At 38.1% G+C, this 23895-nt stretch overlaps 3 protein-coding genes and 1 long non-coding RNA gene across 6 annotated transcripts; 3 read left to right on the forward strand and 1 right to left on the reverse strand.

Annotated features, from left to right (window-relative positions):
- The first annotated feature begins 6628 nt into the window (after window positions 1–6628).
- On the forward strand, window positions 6629–7119 carry LOC115624669 (LYR motif-containing protein 2). The gene is made up of 2 exons (XM_030519462.1): window positions 6629–6712; window positions 6764–7119. Exons 1-2 carry the CDS (start codon window positions 6674–6676, stop codon window positions 7001–7003), a joined length of 279 nt encoding a protein of 92 aa, XP_030375322.1. The 5' UTR covers window positions 6629–6673; the 3' UTR covers window positions 7004–7119.
- On the reverse strand, window positions 7001–9022 carry LOC115624668 (membrane-bound transcription factor site-2 protease). Its single transcript, XM_030519461.1, has 3 exons — window positions 8819–9022; window positions 8311–8748; window positions 7001–8245 (listed from the first exon to the last, which is right to left on the reverse strand). Exons 1-3 carry the CDS (start codon window positions 8891–8893, stop codon window positions 7220–7222), a joined length of 1539 nt encoding a protein of 512 aa, XP_030375321.1. The 5' UTR covers window positions 8894–9022; the 3' UTR covers window positions 7001–7219.
- A 233-nt stretch (window positions 9023–9255) lies between these two features.
- LOC115624839 lies at window positions 9256–10805 on the forward strand. 3 transcript variants are annotated; one of them, XR_003995497.1, is made up of 7 exons: window positions 9256–9304; window positions 9398–9441; window positions 9499–9613; window positions 9671–9760; window positions 9835–10185; window positions 10239–10353; window positions 10405–10805. It is a non-coding gene; the product is annotated as an uncharacterized LOC115624839 (long non-coding RNA). The 3 variants fall into 3 exon arrangements; XR_003995495.1 differs by having other exon boundaries at window positions 9256–9441; XR_003995496.1 differs by having other exon boundaries at window positions 9256–9441; window positions 9502–9613.
- A 5092-nt stretch (window positions 10806–15897) lies between these two features.
- Window positions 15898–23317, forward strand: LOC115624737. Its single transcript, XM_030519562.1, has 6 exons — window positions 15898–16571; window positions 20202–21153; window positions 21207–21641; window positions 21708–22313; window positions 22380–22506; window positions 22560–23317. Exons 1-6 carry the CDS (start codon window positions 16539–16541, stop codon window positions 22939–22941), a joined length of 2535 nt encoding a protein of 844 aa, XP_030375422.1. The 5' UTR covers window positions 15898–16538; the 3' UTR covers window positions 22942–23317.
- The last annotated feature ends 578 nt before the right edge of the window (window positions 23318–23895 follow it).

Here is a 23895-nt window from a genome sequence, read left to right on the forward strand (position 1 = left end):
ATGCTATACATAGTTAAAAATAAATTGCATGCATTTCATGTTTGCCGACGCCTTTGAAGAGCAAGCAATACCTGCTACCTGTCTTTTGTTATTGTTGTTGTTAATACTACAACTATGTATTTTTGTTGTGCTGCTCAAATTTATTATTCTGTTGTGTCTAATTTCTTCTAATTAATTGGAATATGCATACTTTTGTGGCATTGTAGAGATCAAAGAACTGTAATGAAGAAGCACTAACAACGCTTAAAAACAAATACATATTGAAACACAATAAATTAATTCGTGTTTGTAGTAACCATTAAAAACATATTCACTTTTGTCCGAAAAAAAAAACATTTTGTATAGACATAATGCAAAGACATAAAAAAACGTCACACGTTGCTAATCGTACAATGATAGCAATAAACTGTGTTGCTTTTTGCGATTAGCACGGAAAAAAACAAGTGGAAAATTTAAAGTTGTGTGCCTCGACTTCCGTTCTGCCATCCCCTCTCCTCCATCCAATAAAAATACAAAATATCCTAGTAAAGATTTAAAAGGAAGCACGCGAATTTTAATAGCACGAAATATTAGCGATCGAGCCTCAATAGCAGCGATGTACGTTGCATTGTATAGTAATTAATTATCTAATTAATGAAATAAACTTTCACAGCGTGCACATACTTATTACTAGGCACATTTGTGTGCCTGTTAAATTTTCCTCCTAAACTCAATATACTCTTGTAATAAGTACTTATAGAAATGTAAATGAATCAAAGTCGGGTTGAATATTTTTATTTTATTTAATGAATTAATATTTTTTTAATTACTTAAAAAGAAAATGTAATTATTACATAAGTTAAAAAAACAACTTACATAAAAAGCATAACTGAAGGCTGGTGAAAAAGGTTTTAAATTATTTTAGGCTTCATAAAAGATGATGATGTTAATGACATCTGTTTGAACCAACAGAACATAGCCGGGTATAAATTTGTGATATTCGTTAGTCTACTTGTAAATAAGATAAATAAGATATTTAAACAATATTTTTGGTTTAAAAGTGAAATAGATCAATAAATGTTATACTATCTGAAGTAACTATGTAAGTATATGTATGTATCGACACAGTCATCACAAAGATAATCAAACTAATGGCATGAAAAGCGGTAACGGGAATAATCTTAAGTAGCCTTGGCTTGTTTCTCTAGAATACAAGTACATCTTGCAGGCTTTTTTTTAATGTATTCATAAAATAATTTCCACACTATATTAAACTCCCTTATAGAATCTCCTTATGAAGTTTGATGATAACTATTTTCTACAATATGTAGTCAAAACATTAGCAGGAATTCAAACTTTTGATTGTGATTCAATAATCCTAAGTCCGCCTGTTCCATACTCTCGTAACTGAAGGTGCCGATATAATTACAAAAAACAGCTGGCTATTGTCGTACCATCTTCATCTAGCACCACTGAAAGCCGCCGTGGCTAATAATGGTATGCCTGGCAGTATTCTAAACTAAAGTACCAGTCGCCCTTAGTGGCAGGTGGCAAGTGCCAGACCATTCAGAAAGCAGACCTAATCACACTCACATACCCAGGGCTGCTTACTCGTACTTCTTGGTTTTTCATCGGCAAAGTGAAATGTGTTTTGTATTTTCTTTATTTGCCAAGATATAAAGATATAAACTAAATTGTGGTGTCTTCGTTTGAATGGCACAGCGTAATGATCGCAAAGTTACAAAGCAGCTGCTGCATCAATCACAGATGCATTTAGTACAAAACATTTTATTTAATTTTGATGCAGCCCATTTATACAGATTAATACTTTATGTCTGTGGCATTTAATACAATGCATTTAGTTTAATTTTAACAGCAGCTAGATAGAATTACGCCCACCGACCCACAGCCAACAAGTAGTGCTGACAAAAATATATGTGTGTATGTATGTATATACTTTCCGAATGTGTCTTGTGTTGTGGTGACGGCTATCATGAAAATTTAAATTGTTGTTGAAATGGTTTCGTAATCGAAAAATGACTTTAGACTGTGCATATCAGTGCCTAAGATCCACCCTTATAACAAACAATAAATACTATATCAAATAAGCGTGTCGTATCTCGCATTAATATGAACATATGTACAATGTATTTATATTTTCCTGCACAAGATTGCAGTGCACTTGCACCGACGCCAAAATAGAAATGACAAAACTACATGCTTTCATACTATACGCCCCTTTTATTTCGACCACTTTTTTGGTGATATATAAGTTGGTACATCTTCTAAGACAATTAATACATATGTATATAGAATAAGTAACAAAAGTCGAGCAAGTGCCGGGGGCACTGAGTTATATGCGCACATAACAGAATCAAATAGAGAAAGATTCTCTTCTAACAAACTTGATGTTGAAGTTCGTGGCGTACTGGAGTAAAAGAAAAACTGTTTAAGCCCGAGTTACTACCCAGATATAGGTTGACACGATTGAGCTTTAAAATATTGGCAGGCTGAGTGGTGAAATATCATATTAAGCGACTATATGTTTAATCTGGATGACCCAAATGGTAACCAACTCTATTATTAACACATTGGGCGGCCTAAGAAGCCGTGCAGGGCAACAAATTTTCATGACAAAATGACGGGATGTTTTCTTTTATTAAAAAATTGTTTGTTCGTGTAACAAGAAGGGGCAGCCAAATCGTGGTAGACCCCATAAAGTATATTCGTGGTGTGTTCAAAAGGAAAGGGGTTTCCTTCGATTACACTGCGTTTGCACCATGAGTTTTTGCCAACAGGTCGTACGGTAAATAAGGAATACTACAAGGAAGTGTGGAAAATTTATGCAGGATTAGAAGAAGTACTGGCATAAGTGCATTATACCTGAGGAGATTTACTCTGAAGGGGACAAAATGAATTTTGATGAATAAAAAACATTCGCAAAAGAATTCAAAATTCATAAAAATTTCGCCTTTTTATACTCCGTACATGAAATGTACAATAGTATATTAGGTTTGCGGGAGCTGAAAAATGTAACAGGCAGAAGGAGGCGTGGCAGACCCCACAAAGTATATATATTCTTGATCAGCATGACAGGACGAGTCGATCTAGCCCTGTCTGTCCGTCTGTCAGTCTGTCCGTCTGTCCGTCCGTATGAACACCTGGATCTCAGAGACTATAAGAGATAGAGACACCAAATTTTGCACAAAGATGCGTTATGTGTGTATTCTATACGAGTTTGTTTTATTTTTTTGATTTTCCCCCCCACTTCCCCCCTATGGGGGTTTTCCCGATTTTCCATTCGTATAATCGCCTATATCTCGGAGACTATAAGACCTTGGAACGCCAAAATTTAGTCCCAGATGCCTTATGTGAATACGCAGAAAATGTATATTTTGGAATTTCCCTCCCTCCCCCTCTACCCCGCAAATCGTAACTCCCGTAATTCTTGGAATTTCGAACTAAAATTAGTTATTATGTGTTAGTTAGTTAGAAGTTAGTTAGTTGTATGTATGTATGTATGTATGTATTATCCGTATGCCAAGTTTCACTATGATAGACCGATTTAACAAGAAGTTATAGCTATAAATATATTTGCTGCTGCAGCGCTGCTCAAGCGCTGCCCGCGGCTGTTGTTGATGTTGCTGTTTGGTTGACTGCGAAAATGCTTACACAGACACGAATAGATGCGCATAGGCCGATACACTCACACAGACGCAATTGCTATGTAAATGTGCAATTTAGTGCTGTGCGAAACATCGATGTAAAATCGATACATCGATGTTTTGCAATTTTTTCCAAACATCGATGTTTTATTTCCGATTTTCGATGTTTTTTACTACTTGAAAAAAAATCGCGGGAAAAGCTAGGTAAGTAAAAGCTAAAATTTGCATTTTTTTAATAAATCCCCTAATATAATACAGAACAAATTACTAATATTATAGATGGATATTGGTGTTGGCAGTGCTTGGAAATGGAGAAGTTTTTAAAAGAATCTAATAGCAAAGGTAATTTTTATCTTGCAGCTGCAGTCTTATTTGTGTATGTGTATTTTCATTATTTGTACATATATTAATATGTTGTTCTATGTAATGCAAACTCAACTGAAATGGATAAGGAACTTGAGGAAGGTGGTCCTAATAAACGGGCAAAATATGGAAAGTCAACTGTGTGGAATTTCTTCTTTAAGTCTAAGGATGGCAAGTCTGCTAAATGCCTTAAATGTGGTAAAGTGTATCAAACATGTGGCAATACCACCAATTGAAGAACTACCAACGACCTCAAGCTCTATTTTGTCGTTTATAGACAAAAAATACGAAGCATTTTATTTACAGATCTCAAAATATACTTCTGTACATTTCATGTACAGAGTATAATGATAAGTCCCTTAAGGCATGTATATGCAAGTACCTCTGCGTTCCTGCAACGTCCACTGAAAGTGAGCGCATGTTCAGCAAAGCTGGACTTATAGTTAGCGAAAAAAGGAGTTCGCTTAAATCAAAGAATGTAGACATGCTCATTTATATTAACAAAAATGAGTGGATCTCAAATAATTAGTCATGAATTATATTTTTTATGTTATGCTTTTCATTTTGTTATACTTGTATTCTTTCAATTTATGAAAATATTGTTTTGTTGTTTTATCTGAAATTAGTCATTAACTATAATTTTTTATGTTATACTTTCTCTTGTTTTTAGTTTATTATTTGAAGTTATAAAAATATCGTTTGTTTTAAACCCTTTTGTACCTTTATAAATAAGACAAATCAAAACGAAGTGCCCTATGTTGTATATTAATTTTTGTTTGAAAATTTGTTAGTGGAATTTCGATGCATCGATACATCGATGTTCTTCCCCCAAAAAAATCGAAACATCGATGTTGGTAAACATCGATGTTTCCCCAGCTCTAGTGCAATTATAAACCCTTTACGTGAGTTCGAGTGAGTTTTTTTTTTATTTTCTTAATTTTTTTATTTTCTATAATTATTGTAAACATATGTACAGAGTATTTCAAAGTCGGGACACCCGACTTTAGCTTTTTTACTTGTTAAATTCATATAATTATATACATAGGGGTCGGAATATTTCAAAATCGGAGCACCCGACACTAGCATTTCCACTTGATTTTTCTATTAATTCTGGTAATGCCTCACCATTATCTATAACCATATGACAATTAGTAAGATACATATATATAAAATAGCTGCTATAGGAATGTCTTGTACAACCAAGATTATATGTTAGATTTTATTGGAATAACGTACTACTAGTGAGAAATTGAGTCACAGAAATCGCTGTATTGTTACAAAATTCTAATTTTATCACCGTGAATATAGGATACAAAACACTGTCCATTGTAGTATGACACAATTTATCATATCTTCAATAGTTGTAGAGTGGAATTATTATTATACGGTACTATATAGCCTTTGAAGTTTTTATATCCATTTCGGAATATATACAAGTATATTAAATGTGTGTAAATAAATTATTGTTTCCAATTTTGCGTCGAATTTATGACAGAAATGTATATTTAATGTATTCCTGATGGCGGTTTTATAATTTGTATTGTAGTATTGTATAAAATAAATTATGTTTGATGAAAGTTTGGTTTATAAAAGTGCATTTTTTACGCACATCTCTAAAACCAATTATCTATATAGCAAACGCAACGCAAAATATGTACATACGTGAGTTACTACCCTGACAACGATAAAACAATTTTGAAAACATTTTGTTTTTTAAATATTTTTTTAAACATTTCCTCCTAACTCGACACACAAAAAGTTTTCGCAGTCCTACTCGTGAAAATTGTTGTTCACAAAGGTTTTAGCCTCCTTTCAGGATATTTTCTGTACCCTAAATGGAACTTTGAGCTAAGGGAATAAAAATAAGTCAGATGAGGCTAGGTCCGGAAAGTAAGGAGGGTGCTGATTCCATTGCAACTGCAGATTTGTAGGATATCTCTTTTGATAGAAAGTGAACAAACGCGATACGCTACGTGACGAGAGCTTATGTCCATTTCAATTTGAAATATTGGCTGTCATCGCCTACAGCACCCCATTCTTGATTTGTCATAGATCCCATCCCCATTTTAGAACCAAAACACTTACTACAAATAATTATATACCAGAAGAACGTATTGCGTTTTCAGATATGCCCATTGCGGCAACTTACAACTTAACCAAAGCAAATTCCGACAACGTTAACAAAGTTCTTAACATAACAACCTTAATTTCCAGGAGATGTACAAATGCATAGCACCAAGCCGAATGAAATGTAACTCTCCGGCCCCTTCATTGACCAACGGACATCAAGAATATAATAGATGTGGTGCAATTTGCAATAAGTTTGCAAAGGAATTTAAACGTATGGTCGACTTTGTACGGCAAAAATTGTAGTAGGGGGGGCAATGACCCTGCCCAATTTGCACGTAAATCGTTGATTGACGGTCAGTGTCCACCCAAAATCCCTCTCACTATTTTTTTTTTAAGTGCGGTTACAAAATTCTATGATCTATATCTTTAAATATTGGTATTAAAATTCCAAAAATAAGTTGCTGGAGCTCAATTAAATAGCGAAAGAGCGCGCCCAATGACCAGCTGCTTGTCAGCTGTAGAGGTAGCGTTGCCACTTAATACAAAACGTTTAAGAATAATACAAATTGTATAAACAACAAAACTGAAATGTTAACATGTCGAAAATACCCAAGACAACTCTCAATATAAAACAGGTAGATATAACCAATCGAAAAAAAAACCACCTACTCTAAAATTACTTCCAGTTTATGCTGCGACAGGAGGTGTTAAAGCTTTACCGTGATATTCTTCGCACCATACGTCAAGTGCCGGACAAGGGTAGTCAGTGGGAGTTGCGCTCCTGGGCCCGTCATGACTTTCAAAATAATCGAGGACAAACCGACGAAGTGGCTATAAAAATGCTGTTGCAGCATGGTCGACGGAGCCTTGGCGAGCTACAAACGAGTCTGGAGCTGAGTGGCGTGGTGAAAAATAAGGGCAAATAAGGAAAATGCCTGTTTATTTGAGCCTGACAAACGATGCATTACAACCATTACAAATAAATATTAAAAACTAACACATTTCCGTGTCCAAAGCTATAAAACCTTTAAGGTGCTACAAATCGTTGTCTTTATATGTGAGCTTGTGTAATAGCAGTCTAGCGTCTTGGTGAATTGGTACATGTTAACTATGGTTTATAGCATTTGTGCTGTTGAAGAAGCTTACGCTAAAAGTGGTCGCAACATGCCCAGCGCGACTTTGAGCAGCGCTAACGCAAAGAGTAGCGAGCCTACGCTGGTAATGATCAGCGAAATAAGATCCCGCTTCGCATGCTGCTCCACGCGTCCAATGAGAAAGCTGTGAATTACGGTGCTAGTGATGTGAGCACCATCAAAACCAAAAACGGGTATTGCATTGACGAGCGCCAGGCCAATGCTAAAGACCACATTGTATTTGAGGAGTAACGCAATAGTATCCGGCCAGGCGGAGCTCACATGTTGATATCGCGGTACAAAACCGGAGACGACAACAGTGTGAAGCACATCGCGCGGATGTCCCACGTATATGACCGGCGGCAGTGCTTTTTGCAACAGATTTTGGCGCTTGAAGGTCAGTATTGTCGTAGTGTTGCGCATTAGGGGACGCAGGCAAAAGCCCTGTCCACACATACCCACAGTGCAGTAGTCCGTCGCATCTTCCAAAGTTCGCCGCACGTGCAGACAAACATGCTGCGGTATCTCCAGTGGCGCATCTGCCGTAAGATCCTCAACGTATTCAAAGCAGCTAACATTCGGATTCAGTTCATTGCAGCACTGCAGTGTGCCATCGGCGCCGTGATGCGATATGTCAATGCTCTCGTCATTCATTCGTATGAAATCAGAGCTCACACAGTAGCCCAAACGCACACGCAATGCATTATTTAGGCAGGCGTACCAGCTGTCTTCACTTGTCACAGGACAATCGTTAAGCTGCGTGATCACATCTTGCAGTTGAAGTCCACGTTCAGTTGGTTGTTTAGTCCGCAGAGGCGACTTCGGTGTTATCTCCGTCACAATAACGTGTTGGTTGTAGATAAAGAGCGGTGACATGGTCATACCCATAGTGGATATAAGCAAATAGCAGAAGCCGGCAAACAGAAAGTTGTGCCATATGCCTGCACAAAGAATTCTTAGCTTGCGAAACCAGCGTAGTCCATTTAGATGATCATGCGAAAGCTCCGTATATGCCAATGGTATACAATAATAGAGCTGCAGAACAGATTAAAGCCAATGAGAAATTTCATCACCATCCCGTACCAGCACTTTAAACGTACCTTAAAACCGAATCCAGTAACTGGAACGTCCTCTAACACGGCGGCCAGCGCATGACCAAGCTCATGCAATACAGTGCACATGACTAGAGTGGCTATGTAGTATCCAATCTCTTGCAGTGGTAAATTGACACCGGGCAGTAATATTTCAAGTTGCCCAGGAGATGTAGTAGCCGACGTTGCCATTACATTGCTGCCGCCTTGGGCCCCACCAAATATAGTTATAATCAACAATATGATGCCAATAGGTAGCAACAAGAAGGCAAGTAGCATGCCCACATTAAAGCTTTTGACTAGAAAATTTCGTGTGCAACTGTTCCCGGCGGATCCCCACCGCAAAAGCATGCGATTAAAAGCGCTCGTGTGCCAATGCAGACTCATGAAATTTACCGTCAGTCCAGTGTTGCGCAAAAAGGCATCATAGGGATAGTGCATGCAGCTCTGCAAAAAGAATGCAAGTGTTATTTAATTCCATTGGCCATTAATTGCAATATGTGAAATGATCACACACCTTAAAAAAACGATCAAAAAAGTATATTGCGGCATACAACGACGTGAGCACTACAAAGAATACCACGGGATCCATACTGTTTCAGTTTCGGCTGCTGATGTTAAAGCTGCTAACGGGCTTTGCGTTCAATTTCACCAACATTATACAAAAACTGAACGCATGTTGACTGCAGCCAGGATTAAATTGTTTGAATTGTTTTCATGTGAACATTGGACATCAACAACAGCTGTTTTCTATTGTGAACGTTCGCTTACAATGGTGCTGCCAGCCTAACTCAAAATTTGGAAGCGCTAATCTGCCACCTTGTTTTCAGCGAATAACAAAACATACGGTTTGAATTTGATTACTTTGAACAAAATTTTCCTCTTTGCTAAATTTGTCAATCTGAAAGTAAAACTATGCCCAGAATTGACACATTCATTTTAAAGTATCCAAGACTATTACAATGCTGGACCGTGGCTATTGGAATCCTATCGATTCCACCAAGTATTTATATTATATACTACATATTTTTTTTAACAAAATATCATCATATTCTTTGGCTCGTTCTTGATATAATTTTCTTGATATTTTCCATAGCCTATGTAATTACTTCCCTCTTGATAGTTGTTGGCGCCTTAACCGTAAGCACTGTAAAACCTTAGGTTTTAAATAGCTATCCATTTTGTATTTCATTCCAGAAGCGTACCGGATTGCTAATTCCTTGGATGACACTCGTTGTTGTAGGCTTCCTCATATATTTTAACGCTCTCCTCCAAATTTGGCCGGTTATTCCAAGTCTATTAGTATCCGCACGTATGTACCCCCTAATGGCACTAAATTACTTGAATTCAACTAATAATTAGTTCGCAGTTTTCCAATTTATCTCTGTTACTGTAGTGCTGGAGCTGTACATCTTACTTAGAAACGAATCACTCGTTGAATGACAGCGCACTGTTTGGTGTAAATATTGTTTTGTGCAATAAATGAAATGACAATCTACATACATATGTATGTCCATATATCTTTCCAATCAGAGACCATCAGAAATGCCACTGGTGCCTACCAATTTGAAAATGCTAACGGATGTGTTCGGTATCAGGAGCCGACTTCGACATGCATATGAAGGCCTCACACTTTGCTAAATCTGTCAAATTCACTATGAAACTATGCCCAGCATAAAAAACTGTTACGCAAGCTTTAAGAAACTGTTCCCATACTTCACTATATTCATAGCTTGCATATCAATGACAGTAGGCACCTCCACTGTGGTAATATTAGCGTTCTCAAATGAAAAAGAATGGATGCTGATCGTGGATATATGCTTGGGAATCGTGGCAATAATTTATACCTTTGCGTCGCTATTGCTTCTCCTTGGTGTCCTAATGGTGAGCACGAAACCATTCTGAATGTCCAGTTTTACTTTTTCAATAACCAACAGAAACGAGTCCATTTATTCATCCCCTATATAGTTTTCATAGTTGCGGGTATCGTCGTATTCACATTTGTCATTGATATATTTATGCAATTTAATACTAGTCTTCTAATTGCTGCAGGTAAGGCGTGTCACTTTAATGTCATTTCACATTCTAATATATAGTTTTTAGTCGTGAACTTTGTATTCATAGCGATTGTGATCGAGCTATACAATATAAAAACCAGAATTCCACCACCACCTGTACGGGACAGAAATCATACCGAAAGTTTCGCAGCAAGTACAACGGCAGGCGCAGTTTGAGGGGATAAGCAATTGTTTTTTAATCTACATACATATATGTAAAAAATGAGCAAGAGTGCTCGTTTGCATCGAGTGCTTTGGTAGCCTTAATAATTATTGGAAGCAAATTATAAATACAGGAATGTCGGCTTGGAAAAATAAAACAAAGCCTTTTGAGTTTCGGGCGGTGTACACCACTTACTAATTTATACTTCAATTATTTATTAAACAAGTGTACCAATGTATGTATGTGTAGAATAAATTTATAAATTTACAATAAAAACAGTTGTAAAAAAACACACACAACGAAAACTTTTTGATTACATACCTTGGTACAATATTTGGTGACTCTAGGTCTAATAGTCCCTAAGATCTACATAGGTTTTCGGATGAACTGATAAGGCAAAATTTAAATTAAACAATAAGCCAACAATTGAAACCTATAAAATACATACAAATATAGTTGTCATTCCATCTGTTTCTACGAAGCGATTTCGAATGGTATAACAGAATTTCTAATATATTCTAATCTTAGAACATAATCATATAAATTCTCATAATTCGGGGCCTTCTAATATGTTTTCCAAACATTTGAAAAAATTTCAGATAACATCAATAACGTCCATTTCCCAGGCTGATCTGATAGCAGCAGTGCAGACTTCTCCCCCAACCTACAGCATAGGAAACGAGAGACGAATTTCTTGGGCTATACGAAATTTTGAGCCCTATAAATTAACCGGTCCGGGCGGCATTGTCCCGGCCTAACTTCAACGCTCTCAGAAATAGAAAACTCACTTTCTATCAAATCATTCTATTTATCAACTTATTGGTTGCCTTTCTCCACATAGCGGGCGCCTTCTATAACATACTGCCCTCTGCAAGTTTGTCAGCAGAGGCACTCCACAGTGCGGGGTTCTCTCTCCTCTTCTGTGGTTGCTGACAGTCAATCAGCTGCTACGCACTATGAAGTCGGAAGGTCATGTTGTCATTGCATACGTGGACGATGTGGCCTTAATTTGCAAGGGCGTAGGCAGCTTTTACCAAAGGGGGGAGCCAAAAAATTAAAATTTAGATTAAATAATGCACGATGCATTTAAAAAATAACTTATGCATATGATCAATGAAAAAACTTCAACAAATCCAACTCAGTTCCTTTTTGAGGCGAAATAATGCGTCTTAATAATGAACGTGTGGTCGACTTTATATGGCAAAATTTTATTTGCCCTGCCTACGCCTTTGTTAATTTGTAACGGCAAGTTTCCGCAGACACTGTGCAACCTGGTGGAATCAGCATTCACTTTAGACTTTTTCGGGGTAACTTCCAATCCATGTATCGGCATTGCAGGCACTAACACATTCATTAATTCTACATAAAGGACTATTCACATACATGTGGACATTATCTGCATACATGTGGAACTGTATTTAATATGTGGGGGACATACAGGTATTTCAGAACATTAGGGAGCAGCAACTGAAATACTTAATTTGGAATGTATCTCGTCTACGCCAATAGCGTTGGACTTACTTTTAGGATTGAGTCTGAGACATTACATTACATCTACGTAAGCACCAATTGAAAGTCAACTTTTCCCAACCCCTATCCTTTTTATTTCCGCCCAATCTTGTTTAGATGGAGTGGCTGAATTGAATTAAACAGAGTATTGGTCACGCTTAGCATTGACAATCTTCAGCCCAACTATCAGTCTCAATTTTTATACCCTGTACCCGTAGGGTAAAAAGGGTATATTAGGTTTGTGCAAAGTATGTAACATGTAGAAGGAAGCATCTCCGACCCCATAAAGTATATATATTCTGAATCAGCATGACGAGAGAAATCGATCTAGACATGTCCGTCCGTCCGTCTGTCCGCCTGGATGAACGCAAGGATCTCGGAAACTATAAAAGCTAGAATAACCAAAGTTGGCATCCAGATTCTCCTAGGTCCGAGAAAGGACGAGTTTATTTTTATTTTTTTAATTTTCCCCCCTTCCCCCGCTACAGAATTTCGTCAATAGGGTACACATTTCAAATGCTACCTAAACCAAACTTTGCACACCTAATTTGTATATAATTATCTACTGTTGTTTAAAATTTTAAAATTTCAATTCGGTCAATTCTAAGAAAAGTTATTAACAAAACAAATTCTCGCCAGTACAATCCCACCCAAACTGCAGCAACAAGTTCGCTCTTCTTCCTCTTTTTGCTGCTGCTATGGGCGCAAATAACTCAGTGACGGAAGTTTACCTGGGTACAGGGTATTACACTGTCGGGCTTGCTCGACTGTAGCGTTCTCTCTTGTTTAAATTGTGATAAGTTAGCGGTCGCACTGCCGAAACAGATTGCGAAAACAACAAATTTTATGAAATTTAATAATTGCCCGACCTAGGACAGATCTTAAAGAAAGATTATAAACTTAAAAAAAAAAGAACTATATCACAAGTACAAGTATTAGAGAAATGTGTAGGTACAATAGTGTTTACTAAGGTGCTTACCATAATTATAAGACTCTTTGAAAATTTAACTTGCAGCCCTCGCCATGCATTTGTCCTACGTATTTTGAGAAAAATAAAAATAATATAGGTATATATAGGGTATTGGCTTTGCGAGTCATTTCTTATTTGCGATGAGCTTGGGAAAGTACAGCTAGTTTGACTAAGAAAGCTCACATTTTTGCCTATCTGCAACTGTATCATAATGATAAGACATCTTAGTATTTTTTGCTCAAAGCACAAAAATTTATTAATTGTTTACTTAAGGATATGAAAGTTACAATGTTTAATAATTAATTTGACCACCTTGGGCCTTTCCAAGCTCAAAAACTCTTTTATTCATGGAATTGATGAGCGTTTTAAGTAAAAATGGCTCTAGTCGATTCCACTCATTTAAAATCGAGGTCCAAAACGTTGTTATATTTTTTGTCTTCGTGCTAATATCCCCCAAATATTTTCTATGGGATTAAGATCCGGGGAACGCGCTAGCCAGTCCATTACCTCAATGAAACAGTCCTGCAAAAATCCCATAGCTTGGCGACTGGTATGAATTCTTGCATTATCATCCATGAAAATTTAGGATTTCTCTCTGTTTTCCAGCAAAAATTGAAACAGGCTGCTCTCCAGAACTCGTATGTATCCTGTGCTATTCATTTTGGAGCTTGTAAATTGCGAATCGATCCGCCACCAAAGTTTCTCTTTGAACAAAATTGGGGTTCCTTCCTCAAATCACGGCAGGATGTTGTCACGTTATTTTGAGCAAAAACGAGACGCGCCACTTTGTGACGCGAGAGTAGCTGTGGAACCTTTTTAAACACACTCCCTACAATGTGTTCTGAACTTTTTAAAGTTCGCCAAACGATCATACGGGACACATTTTTGTTGCAAAAGGCAGCTGGGAACACGAGAAGGTCGAATTGTTCGCTTTATTTATTATTTGCCTTCCTTCCAGAGCTTCGCTAAACTCCATATTTTTCTGGATCTTTCAAGAAGTTGTCGATTACAGAGCGACTTCGCTCAATTTCCGTTGAAATTTAGCTATTATTCCATCCGGATTTGTTATACGCCATAATTAAGCCTTCTTCTTGGCTGGTTAAAAGTTTTGAGCGCACCATTATGTAATAATATCTTATTTTATTCGTTTTTAATGTAAACCACCAAAATTTTGCTGAACTGTTTACATACGCTGCACTTTTTAATATGTGTCTTATCATTATGATACAGTTGCAGATAGCCAAAAATGTGAGCTTTCTTAGTTAAACTAGCTGTACTTTCCCAAGCTTATCGCAAATAAGGAATGACTTGGTTGTTCGCTAAGCCAATGTCCTACAAGTATACTAATTTTTCTCAAAATACATAGGACACAGGCATGGTGAGGGCTGAAAGTCAAATTTTCAAATTGTCTTATAATTATGGTAAGCACCTTAGCTTCATTTCTAAAGAGACCACATCATTCTTTAACTGTTCGACATTTAATTATGTATATTGTTCATTTAATTACACCTAGCCCTCGCTTAACGCTAACTCTTTTAATGCTAACTCGGTCTAACGCGATTACAAAAGTGCTACCTTTTCTATTTTAACGCGGTGAAATACCTCGTTCTAACGCGATTGATAAAATCGATTTTTTTATTTTGTCGATTATTGCATGAGTACCTTTGGGTATAGTATGTATCACCACACATGAGATGTGTGTAGAAAAAGGGAAGTCCCACTTTCTACACCATCAGAGTAAGAATGAGTGCATTCTCGTATGTCCATAGTATGGACTCCATACATAAATAGTTGCTAAGGTGAGCAAAACTTTATTTCTTCAGACGCGCACATATGTAATAATATTAAAATTCTTGTGATAATTGAAATGGTTTAACCGTTGAATGAAATAAAATGGTATAAAGTAATTTATACAAATTGCAGTTTCTCCATGGATGCAAAGAAAATAAACCATATAAGGAGAGCTGCTATGAAGCTTTAAGAGCCACTAAACAGTCGATAATTATAGATTTTGTTGCCACGCAAGGGGAGCCACCATATAAAACATATTAATTACTAAAGCTGCTATAAATGCCAATATATGAATTTTATTTTGAATAAACCTTTTTATGTTTTTGAAACTAATAAATTTAAACACTAAAAAGTTGCTGTATGCATTTTTCGAAGTCTCGGAACGTAACCCCTCATTTTGTATGGAAGTACATGGCTCGTTTAACGCGATTTCGCTTAACACGACGTAAGCGAGGGATATGTGTACTTTCATTGTAAAATTACTGAATATCAAACTTTTTTCGAGTAAAGGGTATTTTAAGTTGGGCGAACTGGCCTCCAGCGTTTCCTTTATTTATGCATAAAGAATCAACAGCCTTACACTCACGAACGCGACTGCCCTCAAGAGCTGTGTAAATGAAAAGAGCGTGCTAAAAATGCCTAGCAAAACAAAGAACAAAAGATGAGTTGAGAAAACTTATTGTACTCTATTTCTCTGCCAGTCGTGCTCTCGCTCTTGCTGCCCAACTGCAGGGCTTTTCAACACACCTTGACGTGGTGAGTTTAAGCCCGCGTTGGCTTCAAAGGCGACCAAAGGACGAAGACGCTGCCAGTTTACAGTTAAACTTTGTGTGACGCATTAGCGAACCGGGCATTATAATCAATTACAAAGCCATTGGCTGGCATTTAAACAAAAAGTATAAATATAAAGGCTTACTCGCATTATTTGCATCGATATTAGCTGCGAGCATCACCTACGGGAACTTCTAATTTTTTCTAAATTGTCGAATATTTCTTGCCCTGCAGCAGTTATAATCGTACAATGCATTAGATTGCACGCTTTTGCTGATTTGCAACTAATTTTACAACAAGGAGACAGCTAAATAATACAATACGCGTCAATAAAAACTGATTTACCGAATACCTATTGGAAAAGTGAATTGCAACATTTTTCTATCGATTTGTAGCAGAAATTTTACAAAACGCATTTTGTTGTTGCACACTCTCTAACACACTCGTGCACGCACACAAAGAAAACTTTGCGGCTGTGGCCCTAAATGTGTGTGTGTGTATGTGTAACCAGCTTGTGCGATCGAGCGGAACAGGAACAGGAAAAGGAAGTAACTGCTGTTGCAACATCTGTTGAACACAAAGCATTTTTGATTGAGTCAACAAAAGCCACGGCATAAAATGGCGCCATAAACCAAACCAAGTTACGCTCAGGGGAACCTCAGCCGAGTACACACGGACAGCTACACACAGGCAAACAGAGCACCACCCAGTCGATTGTGCCAAAAACTTTCAACTTATAAGTTCAAAGCGAAACGCGCATAGCGTATACGTCGCGTGCAACCAAGAAACAGCAACCTAAGATCACTTTGGGGCCAAGCTACTTTAGGCCCGCGTAAATTGCCTAATTTTTGCATTCGCTGTTTGCAACTAGAGTCAAACCAATGCATTTAGGCTTTCAAAATCGCCCCAAGCAACAAGAACAACAGCGCGAACAACAAGAGAAGCATCAAAAGCGTTTTACGTTTAGTAAACGACGATGTCATCATTACAACGTGAATGCCGTTTACAGGTAAGATTTCTCCAACATTTTATCAGCCAAATTTTGTGATAACTGAGGTCAAGAAACGCATTCGATTCCTTTATGCTGCCCGGAATGTGTGTGCGGATGGTTGTACAAGTATCTGCCAAATTGTTGAGGTAGTTTGGGTTTGAGAAGACAGGCAGTCCGATTTGGTGAGCATGCGCGCTATCAAAATAGAGGCAACAAATAATTCGGCAATTGACTTGACTTCAGTCAAATTCAAAAGCATTCGTTAATGACCCTATGCTAGTTGCTGTCACCTACCAATTATTTTATTATGTTTGTTTATTTTCATGCCCTGTGCATAATATGTACAAGGGTATACTAGTTTGTGAATTAATAAAGAATTCTCTTATTCAATTTGTAATCAATTGTTTGTGGCAATCATAAAATTCTATATTTGTGTGAAATACTATATTTCTCGAAAATATATGCTTCAATGATTTGTGAATGCGATTTACTGTTCTTCATGCTTCGGGATTATTCAAAGATCAGTCCGTTCTCTTCTGTACGTTTTCAACTTTCCCTTAATTCTGTCCTTCTCATACTTGTTAATTATTAATTGCAATATCGACAGTCTTATTTTGACATACTAAATACAAAGAAAAAAGATTGGAAAGCTGAAGCTGAGAATGCCCTGTATTTGTATACCCTGTACCCACTTCAACAAAAAATCAAAACGAATATAAAAACATTTTATTAATTAGTAATAATAATAATTAAATAATTTTTGAAATTATCAACAAATAAGGACATATGATCATTAACAGTTTTAAAAGAACACATTTGGGTCGTTATTGTGCATCATAAAAAAAAAGAACCTCGTACTTTTTCGACCTTATGAGATACCAAGTAATACTTTCTGAGATCCTAACATTCAGAGATTCAAAGATGAATGAACGAACAGACGGATACAGTTATATCAACTAGTCTTGTCATACAGATCAAAAATACTTTGTGGGGTCTACTTGTACTACGCCTCCTTCTGTGTGTTACATACATTCGCACTAAACAAGTATACCCTTTTACGCTTTGGGAAGGGATATAAAAAAGAAGTTTAAAATCGAAGGAAGACCTCGCTGTGTGCATAATTATGATAATTAAGATATCCTGTCAAAGCCACGAAATGCAGCGACTCCATACTGACGCATATGTCAACAAGTTATGTTGTAACTTGCTGAAATTGAAAATGTGTAAGGCCCACGTCTATCAGCCAAGTCCGCAAGCATTGTGTACATTGTGTACAATTTCCTGACAATTTAAGCCGTATTAATGCTGACAGCAAATGGCACGCCTTGGCACTGTATTGTTTGCCCAACTGCTGATGCCAAAACATTTTTTGCTAGTGGGATGTGCGCAATAATTGTGCAACAAGACTGGATACGCTAAAACGCTTCAGCTCTGACATTCGGCAAGGTCGTTGGGGCGGACTGTTGGCCTAAAGCCGAGGCCCGCCCTGGGCAAGCACACTGTCGCCCGCCACTGGCGCTTGCATGTTTATTGCCCTAATTCGAAGCAGGCAAAAGTATTTTTCATGGCCGTCAATGGAAATTGCTATATTGACGTGATGCCGGGAGCTAGTTATTTAGTAATGGCGTTCGATTTAATAAAAATGTTAACATTTCAAATGTAAATTAAAAAAAAAACAAATCAGCTCTAAAAAAAATAAAACAAGAAAGGAATCCTAGTGTCGACTGAGGTCAACTTTAAAATACCCAAAATTACAAAATTAATTTAAAACAAGGGAGAACGCTACAGTCGAGCAAGCCCGACAGTGAAAAAGCCTGTTCTAACTCCCACAACAAAAATAAAATTTACTTTTGAAATTTTAAAAATTAATTAAACAAAAATTTAATTATTTAATTAAATTTTAATCAATTGTCAATTATAAAGGAGCAATTCCTATGTAAATGTGTAGTTATACTTTACTCACTTTACGTAAGTTTGAGTTGAGGTAAGTATAACAGATCGAACATTTTTTTTGGTAATATTACAATTTACTTGCTTTTTTTCAATTTTCTAAAGAAAAAATTAAATTTCTATAATTATTCTACACATATGTACAGCGTATTTCAAAGTCCGGTCAGTCGACTTTAGCTTCTCCACTTATTTTAATGTATAAAATAGAAGGAATAATTAATAAATAATTTTCCTACAAATGGGTGTTCATAGTTAAGCAATTATGTGTATAACATATACATGCTTACATACAGGGTGCGCCATCTTTTATGTCGGTATGTAGATATTGTCATTAGTGAACCGATTGACTTGAGTAGACTGGTGTTAAAAACCTCAGTTCAAGAAATTGCACAGAACCAAATTAAATAAAAATAACTCATACTTGAATATCGGTTGTTTATTTTCAAGGATATTCAATGTTTGCATACCGACATATAAGATGGCGCACCCTGTATACATACATACATATGCATACATCCGTACATTATTCATTAAACATAGTTTTCAATATATTCGTTTAAGTATAGTTATGCTTATTAAACAATTAAAACATACATATATCAAATTTAACAATGGTGCTGTTTTTACTTCATTTCAGTCATATTTATTAACATTAAATTATTAAACAAAAGTATCACGCATATCCATTTATGCATTTTTTGCCAGAAAGTGTGCACTGCGCAGAGCAAGTGCTTTTTTCCATAAAAGTCTTCCACAGTCTTTGTCATGTTGGCTGCGTTGCCGAAAGGATTTCAGAAAGTTCAAGAGCAGGGTTATTCTATTTCTAAGAATAACGCATGTTCAAAATCTCTAATAGCAGGGGAATGGGGGTGTATTAGAAAAAAAAACATAAACTTGATCTGCACAGGTCTTAGGGGAATATAGATACACAATTTGGTTACTGTAACTCCTATAGTTGCTGAGGTACTTGCGTTCATGCAGACGAACGTTTCTGAGATCTAAATCAACTCATCTTGTCATACCAATCAAGAATATACAAGTTTGTATGTGTATACTGTGTGGGGGGCGCCACACCTTCTTCTGCCTGTTACTTTTTATAATAATTGACTATGCTTATCTGATAGTAATGCATATACTACTTAGTTTACCAAAAAACCGTGTAGGGTTGTACACGTGCATTCAAACAAACAGTCAAATCCCTTTGAACTTGGCCCTGAAATGTAAACTAGCAATTTCTATTCAAACATTGAGCCGGAGACGAATGTACAATGGAAAATTCCCTGACGTCATGCAACCCACACAGCATGCAGTCAAACAACAACGACACACTCGTACAAGTATACAGCGTTATTGCATCGATTTAACAAACAAGTGCATTTTATAAAAACTGTTTATAACAGGAACAACAAAAACGTGGTGTAATTACTACAAAAGTATGTATGTAACAAAACGATCCCCATGTTATGAGAGAGGAGCCTAGCTAGCCTCGATGGTAACAGAGGTAACTCAATTAAATTCACTCGCTGCATATATTAGAGGGCCACAGGGCCGTGGCATGGATTGCGTGCCGGCTGCGCATTAGTTTAGTTTGACAAAATCAGTTTTAAATTGTTGCTTCCTTTAGGACGGAGGTAGTTTATCAACGAAATTGAATGAATGGCCTTTTAATGTAGGCGCTTGTTTGCATTTTCATTGCAGGATTCACGGGCATCGGTTTACTGTGCGAGTGAACCGGACCCAATTAGTCGAGTCCAGTACGAGTCGGGAGGGCTCATTCTCACTACAACGGCAGCGACACCAACAACGCCACAGGCACAGCCCGCCAGTCGCTCCCAGCCAGCGGAGCCTTCGCTGCTTAACGAATGCCAGCAGTCAAGTGGCTCCTTGTTTTCCGTGGTCTCGGCGCCGCCAGCGCCGGTTCCAATGTCGCTGGCCCAGCTTGATGTACATACGTTGGGTGGAAGCGGAGCCTTTGAGGGGATGGCCAATGTGCAGAACTCGCCGCAGCCGCGTCGTCCTATCACGCTTTCCATTGACACACCCTGCGGTCCACGCACCCTCCATTCCAGCTTCCTGGAACACCAGATCTCTGAAATCGAAGAGGACGACAATGAGAACCTGTTGACCGTCTCTAGCATTACGGCTCGTCCGCTAATAGAGAAATCGCATGAGTTACGTAGCAGTCGAAAGTTGCCCCCGTGCTCGGCACTTGGCAAAAGCTCAAAGCGCTCTAATGCTGCCAAGAGGACGCTGCAACGACGCAAAGAGTCAGCCAAAGATTCATCGGCGACCACAACGCGCAGTGGCTCAGAGATTGCAGAGCCACCAGACGGCGGCTATGGATGGTTTATTGTCTTTGGCGCTTTTTCTGTGCAATTCTGGGTTGCCGGCTTGGTCAAATCATATGGCGTGCTCTATGTGGAAATCATGGAAACATTTCCCAGTTCAACCGCTACGGTAGCCTCCTGGATACCGGCCATATTATCGGCACTTTGTTTAGTTTTGGCCCCACTCTCGAGTGCACTGTGCCAACGCTTTTCTTGCCGCTCCGTCGTCTTTGTGGGCGGTATTTTCTGTGCCCTAGGCATGATTCTCAGCTACTTTGCCACCAATCTGCTACACCTGCTCTTCACCTTCGGCATACTGACGGGTAAGTTTAACAATTAAATCAACAGTCACTTAAATCCGTTTCGTCCATCTTAGGAATTGGCGGTGGTCTATCTACCACTCCCGGGATTGTCATAGTCTCCCAGTACTTTGACAAGCATCGCGCTCTTGCCAACGGGATATGTGTGTCGGGCACTGCCGCCGGTAGCTTCATTTTACCCATTTTGATCAAACATCTGGCAGAAAACTGGGGCTTCCATGGCACCATTCTTATACTTGGCGGGTGCATGTTGCATGTCTGCGTTTCTGCCACACTTTACAGACCCATTAGCGAGTATACCCATAGCCAACCGGATGATGCTACGAAGCCTTTGAATGACTTGCCCAATCCTGTAATGCTGACCTCCTCAACCTATTTGGATGCATGCGAGCTCCCAACAGATTTGAATAACAAGTTCATCGAGCATTTGTTTCTTGAAAAGAAAAATCAATTAAATGACTACTATAATGAAAAGAATCAATTGCAGCCAGGTAAGTGTCCCCATTTTGCCATTCAAAGCAATTATTCAATCTGTATGCAATCCTTGTTCGTTCAAGATGCTCAAGACAAATCAGCACAGGAGAGCGATGACGAAGTCAAAGATATAATAGGCGAGACCACCTTTATCAAGCCTATGAAGAAAGTGCGGAGCTCGGGACTCCTGCATTCTGTGGAGGATCTGAGCACTGATTCCACTTGGGTCTATCGCAAGCATTCGGGCACTGACTCCAATCGCGGCAGTCGTCGTCGTCGGAACGTATTTGCCAATGATGAAATCATCTCGAAAATTCAGGCGCATCTCGAGAAACCGCTGTCGCCCCCAAGCATAGTTACACGGGGCCTGAGCAAAAGCATGGAAATCCCAACACCTGTAAGTAATCTTAGCGAGCTGAAGCAGACACACGGACATATATTAGATGGGCAGCTGGCTGAGTCAAACGCAACCTATAGCGTTGACGTATTCGATGACGACAGCAACGATAATGATGACGACGACGATGGGGACGAACAGCCACGCACCTGCTGCGAACGCATTGAGATGTATCTGGATATAAGCTTGCTGCAGGACCCCAGTTTCATCCTAATGTGTCTATCGGTCACCCTCATGTCCGTGGGTTGTCCCTATATGCTGTATTATCTGCCCGCTCACACCATTTCCATTGGTTAGTAAATGTCCATAAACTCCCCAGATTGGGAGGCTACAACGAATTTACCTCTAAATCCCCCAGGCTATAACAAAAGTGAAGCTGGTTACTTGGTAGCCATCAGCGCAGTGCTAGATTTGTGTGGCCGCCTGGGTCTTGGTTGGCTCTCTGACCTGCAGCTTTTTGATCGAAAGAAGACCTTCACCCTGTGGTACGTCATTCTCTAAGATTCCGTCTGCGCTTCCCTAACCGCTTCTTCCACAGCATATTTGGCGCTGGTCTGGCCGTGCTCACCATCCCTTTTGCCAGCACCTTGGTTTGGCTTGGCCTCTCTGCTGCAGTCTATGGCTTGTGTCTGGGGAGCTGGTACGTCCTAATGCCTGTGCTGTTGGCTGATATCTTCGGAACAGACCGCATCAGTTCCAGCTACGGCTTAGTACGAATGTTTCAGAGCATTGGAGCGATATCGGTGCCGCCACTGGCAGGTCTACTACGCGACGTTACTGGCGACTACGAGATTTGCTTTTACTGCATGGGATCCTGCATGATTTTGGGTTGCACACCATTAATAATTTGGACCATTCTGGAGGCTCGCGATCATCGCTGGTTTGTGCAAAGGAGCGAAGATGACTGCGAGGAATCTTAATCTGTATTATTTATACTCGCACATATTGATTATTGATAAATTAGCTTACAGTTGAGTTACATATTTACATAATCGGTGTGTTAGCAGTGTTTTAGTAGCGATTACAATTACACCATAGCTTAATTGCTCTAGCGCGTAAAGTGTCAACAGCAGTACAAAATTGAGTTCGAAATCCTCACCGATGAGGAATATTTTCCTAAGTAACATAACAATCACATGCTACTCGCTTCAATGGAACGTACAAAACAGAAAAAAATTATGTGACTTTAATTTATGCCTCAATTGAATTTCTATGAACAAGGCTAGCCAATCTTACATTAATTATTTTGATTGGCACTATACAAAACTATATACAAAAGCGTGCTTATTCCATATGCTATCATATACTACCTATAGCAACTCATGGGTACTAAACAATGTTCTCAAAAATATATGTACACATACATACATACCAGTATATGCATATGTAAAAATAAATTACTAACTGAAAAAGCACGAAAAGTTGCGCAAAGAACTGAATTAAAAAGACATATATAACTAATGCCCATTTGTGTATTACATATAACTTTATTATATTAAACATAATTTATTTTAGACATATAGATAAATGCTATATATATAATATACATACATATGTATATATTGTATAAAAACATTACATTTATATGCCTACAATAAACAATCAACAATAGTTGTAGGTTCAACAAAATACATAAACCTATTTCTTCAAAGTTATTTTAAATGCTGGAAAGACTGTGCGATTTTAATTGCATTATTACGAAAAGCGCCTCGGCGCGAATTTAAATGAATTTAAAGGGCTTTTCAGTTGATTTATAACATCATTTACAAGTGGTAAATCACTTTCTGGGCATCAGAACATGAATTACAACTTTAATTAGTTGATAAAAAATATTCACTAACTTGAAACATACTAATAAAAGCAAACTACAGTAA

Source organism: Scaptodrosophila lebanonensis, unplaced genomic scaffold (genome assembly GCF_003285725.1).
Source record: "Scaptodrosophila lebanonensis strain 11010-0011.00,11010-0021.00 unplaced genomic scaffold, SlebRS2 tig00000061-arrow-pilon, whole genome shotgun sequence".
NCBI classification, from domain to species: domain Eukaryota; kingdom Metazoa; phylum Arthropoda; class Insecta; order Diptera; family Drosophilidae; genus Scaptodrosophila; species Scaptodrosophila lebanonensis.

Bases quoted from the DNA above. Each gene is read 5' to 3' on its own strand.
- LOC115624669 (XM_030519462.1), top strand. From the start codon at position 6,674: ATGTCGAAAATACCCAAGACAACTCTCAATATAAAACAG. The intron at 6,713-6,763 runs GTAGATATAACC...AATTACTTCCAG, and splicing joins CAACTCTCAATATAAAACAG to TTTATGCTGCGACAGGAGGT.
- LOC115624737 (XM_030519562.1), top strand. From the start codon at position 16,539: ATGTCATCATTACAACGTGAATGCCGTTTACAG. The intron at 16,572-20,201 runs GTAAGATTTCTC...TTTTCATTGCAG, and splicing joins AACGTGAATGCCGTTTACAG to GATTCACGGGCATCGGTTTA. The intron at 21,642-21,707 runs GTAAGTGTCCCC...TGTTCGTTCAAG, and splicing joins AAAGAATCAATTGCAGCCAG to ATGCTCAAGACAAATCAGCA.
- LOC115624668 (XM_030519461.1), bottom strand. From the start codon at position 8,893: ATGGATCCCGTGGTATTCTTTGTAGTGCTCACGTCGTTGTATGCCGCA. The intron at 8,749-8,818 runs GTGTGTGATCAT...TTCTTTTTGCAG, and splicing joins TTTTTGATCGTTTTTTTAAG to AGCTGCATGCACTATCCCTA. The intron at 8,246-8,310 runs GTACGTTTAAAG...TCTGTTCTGCAG, and splicing joins TTACTGGATTCGGTTTTAAG to CTCTATTATTGTATACCATT.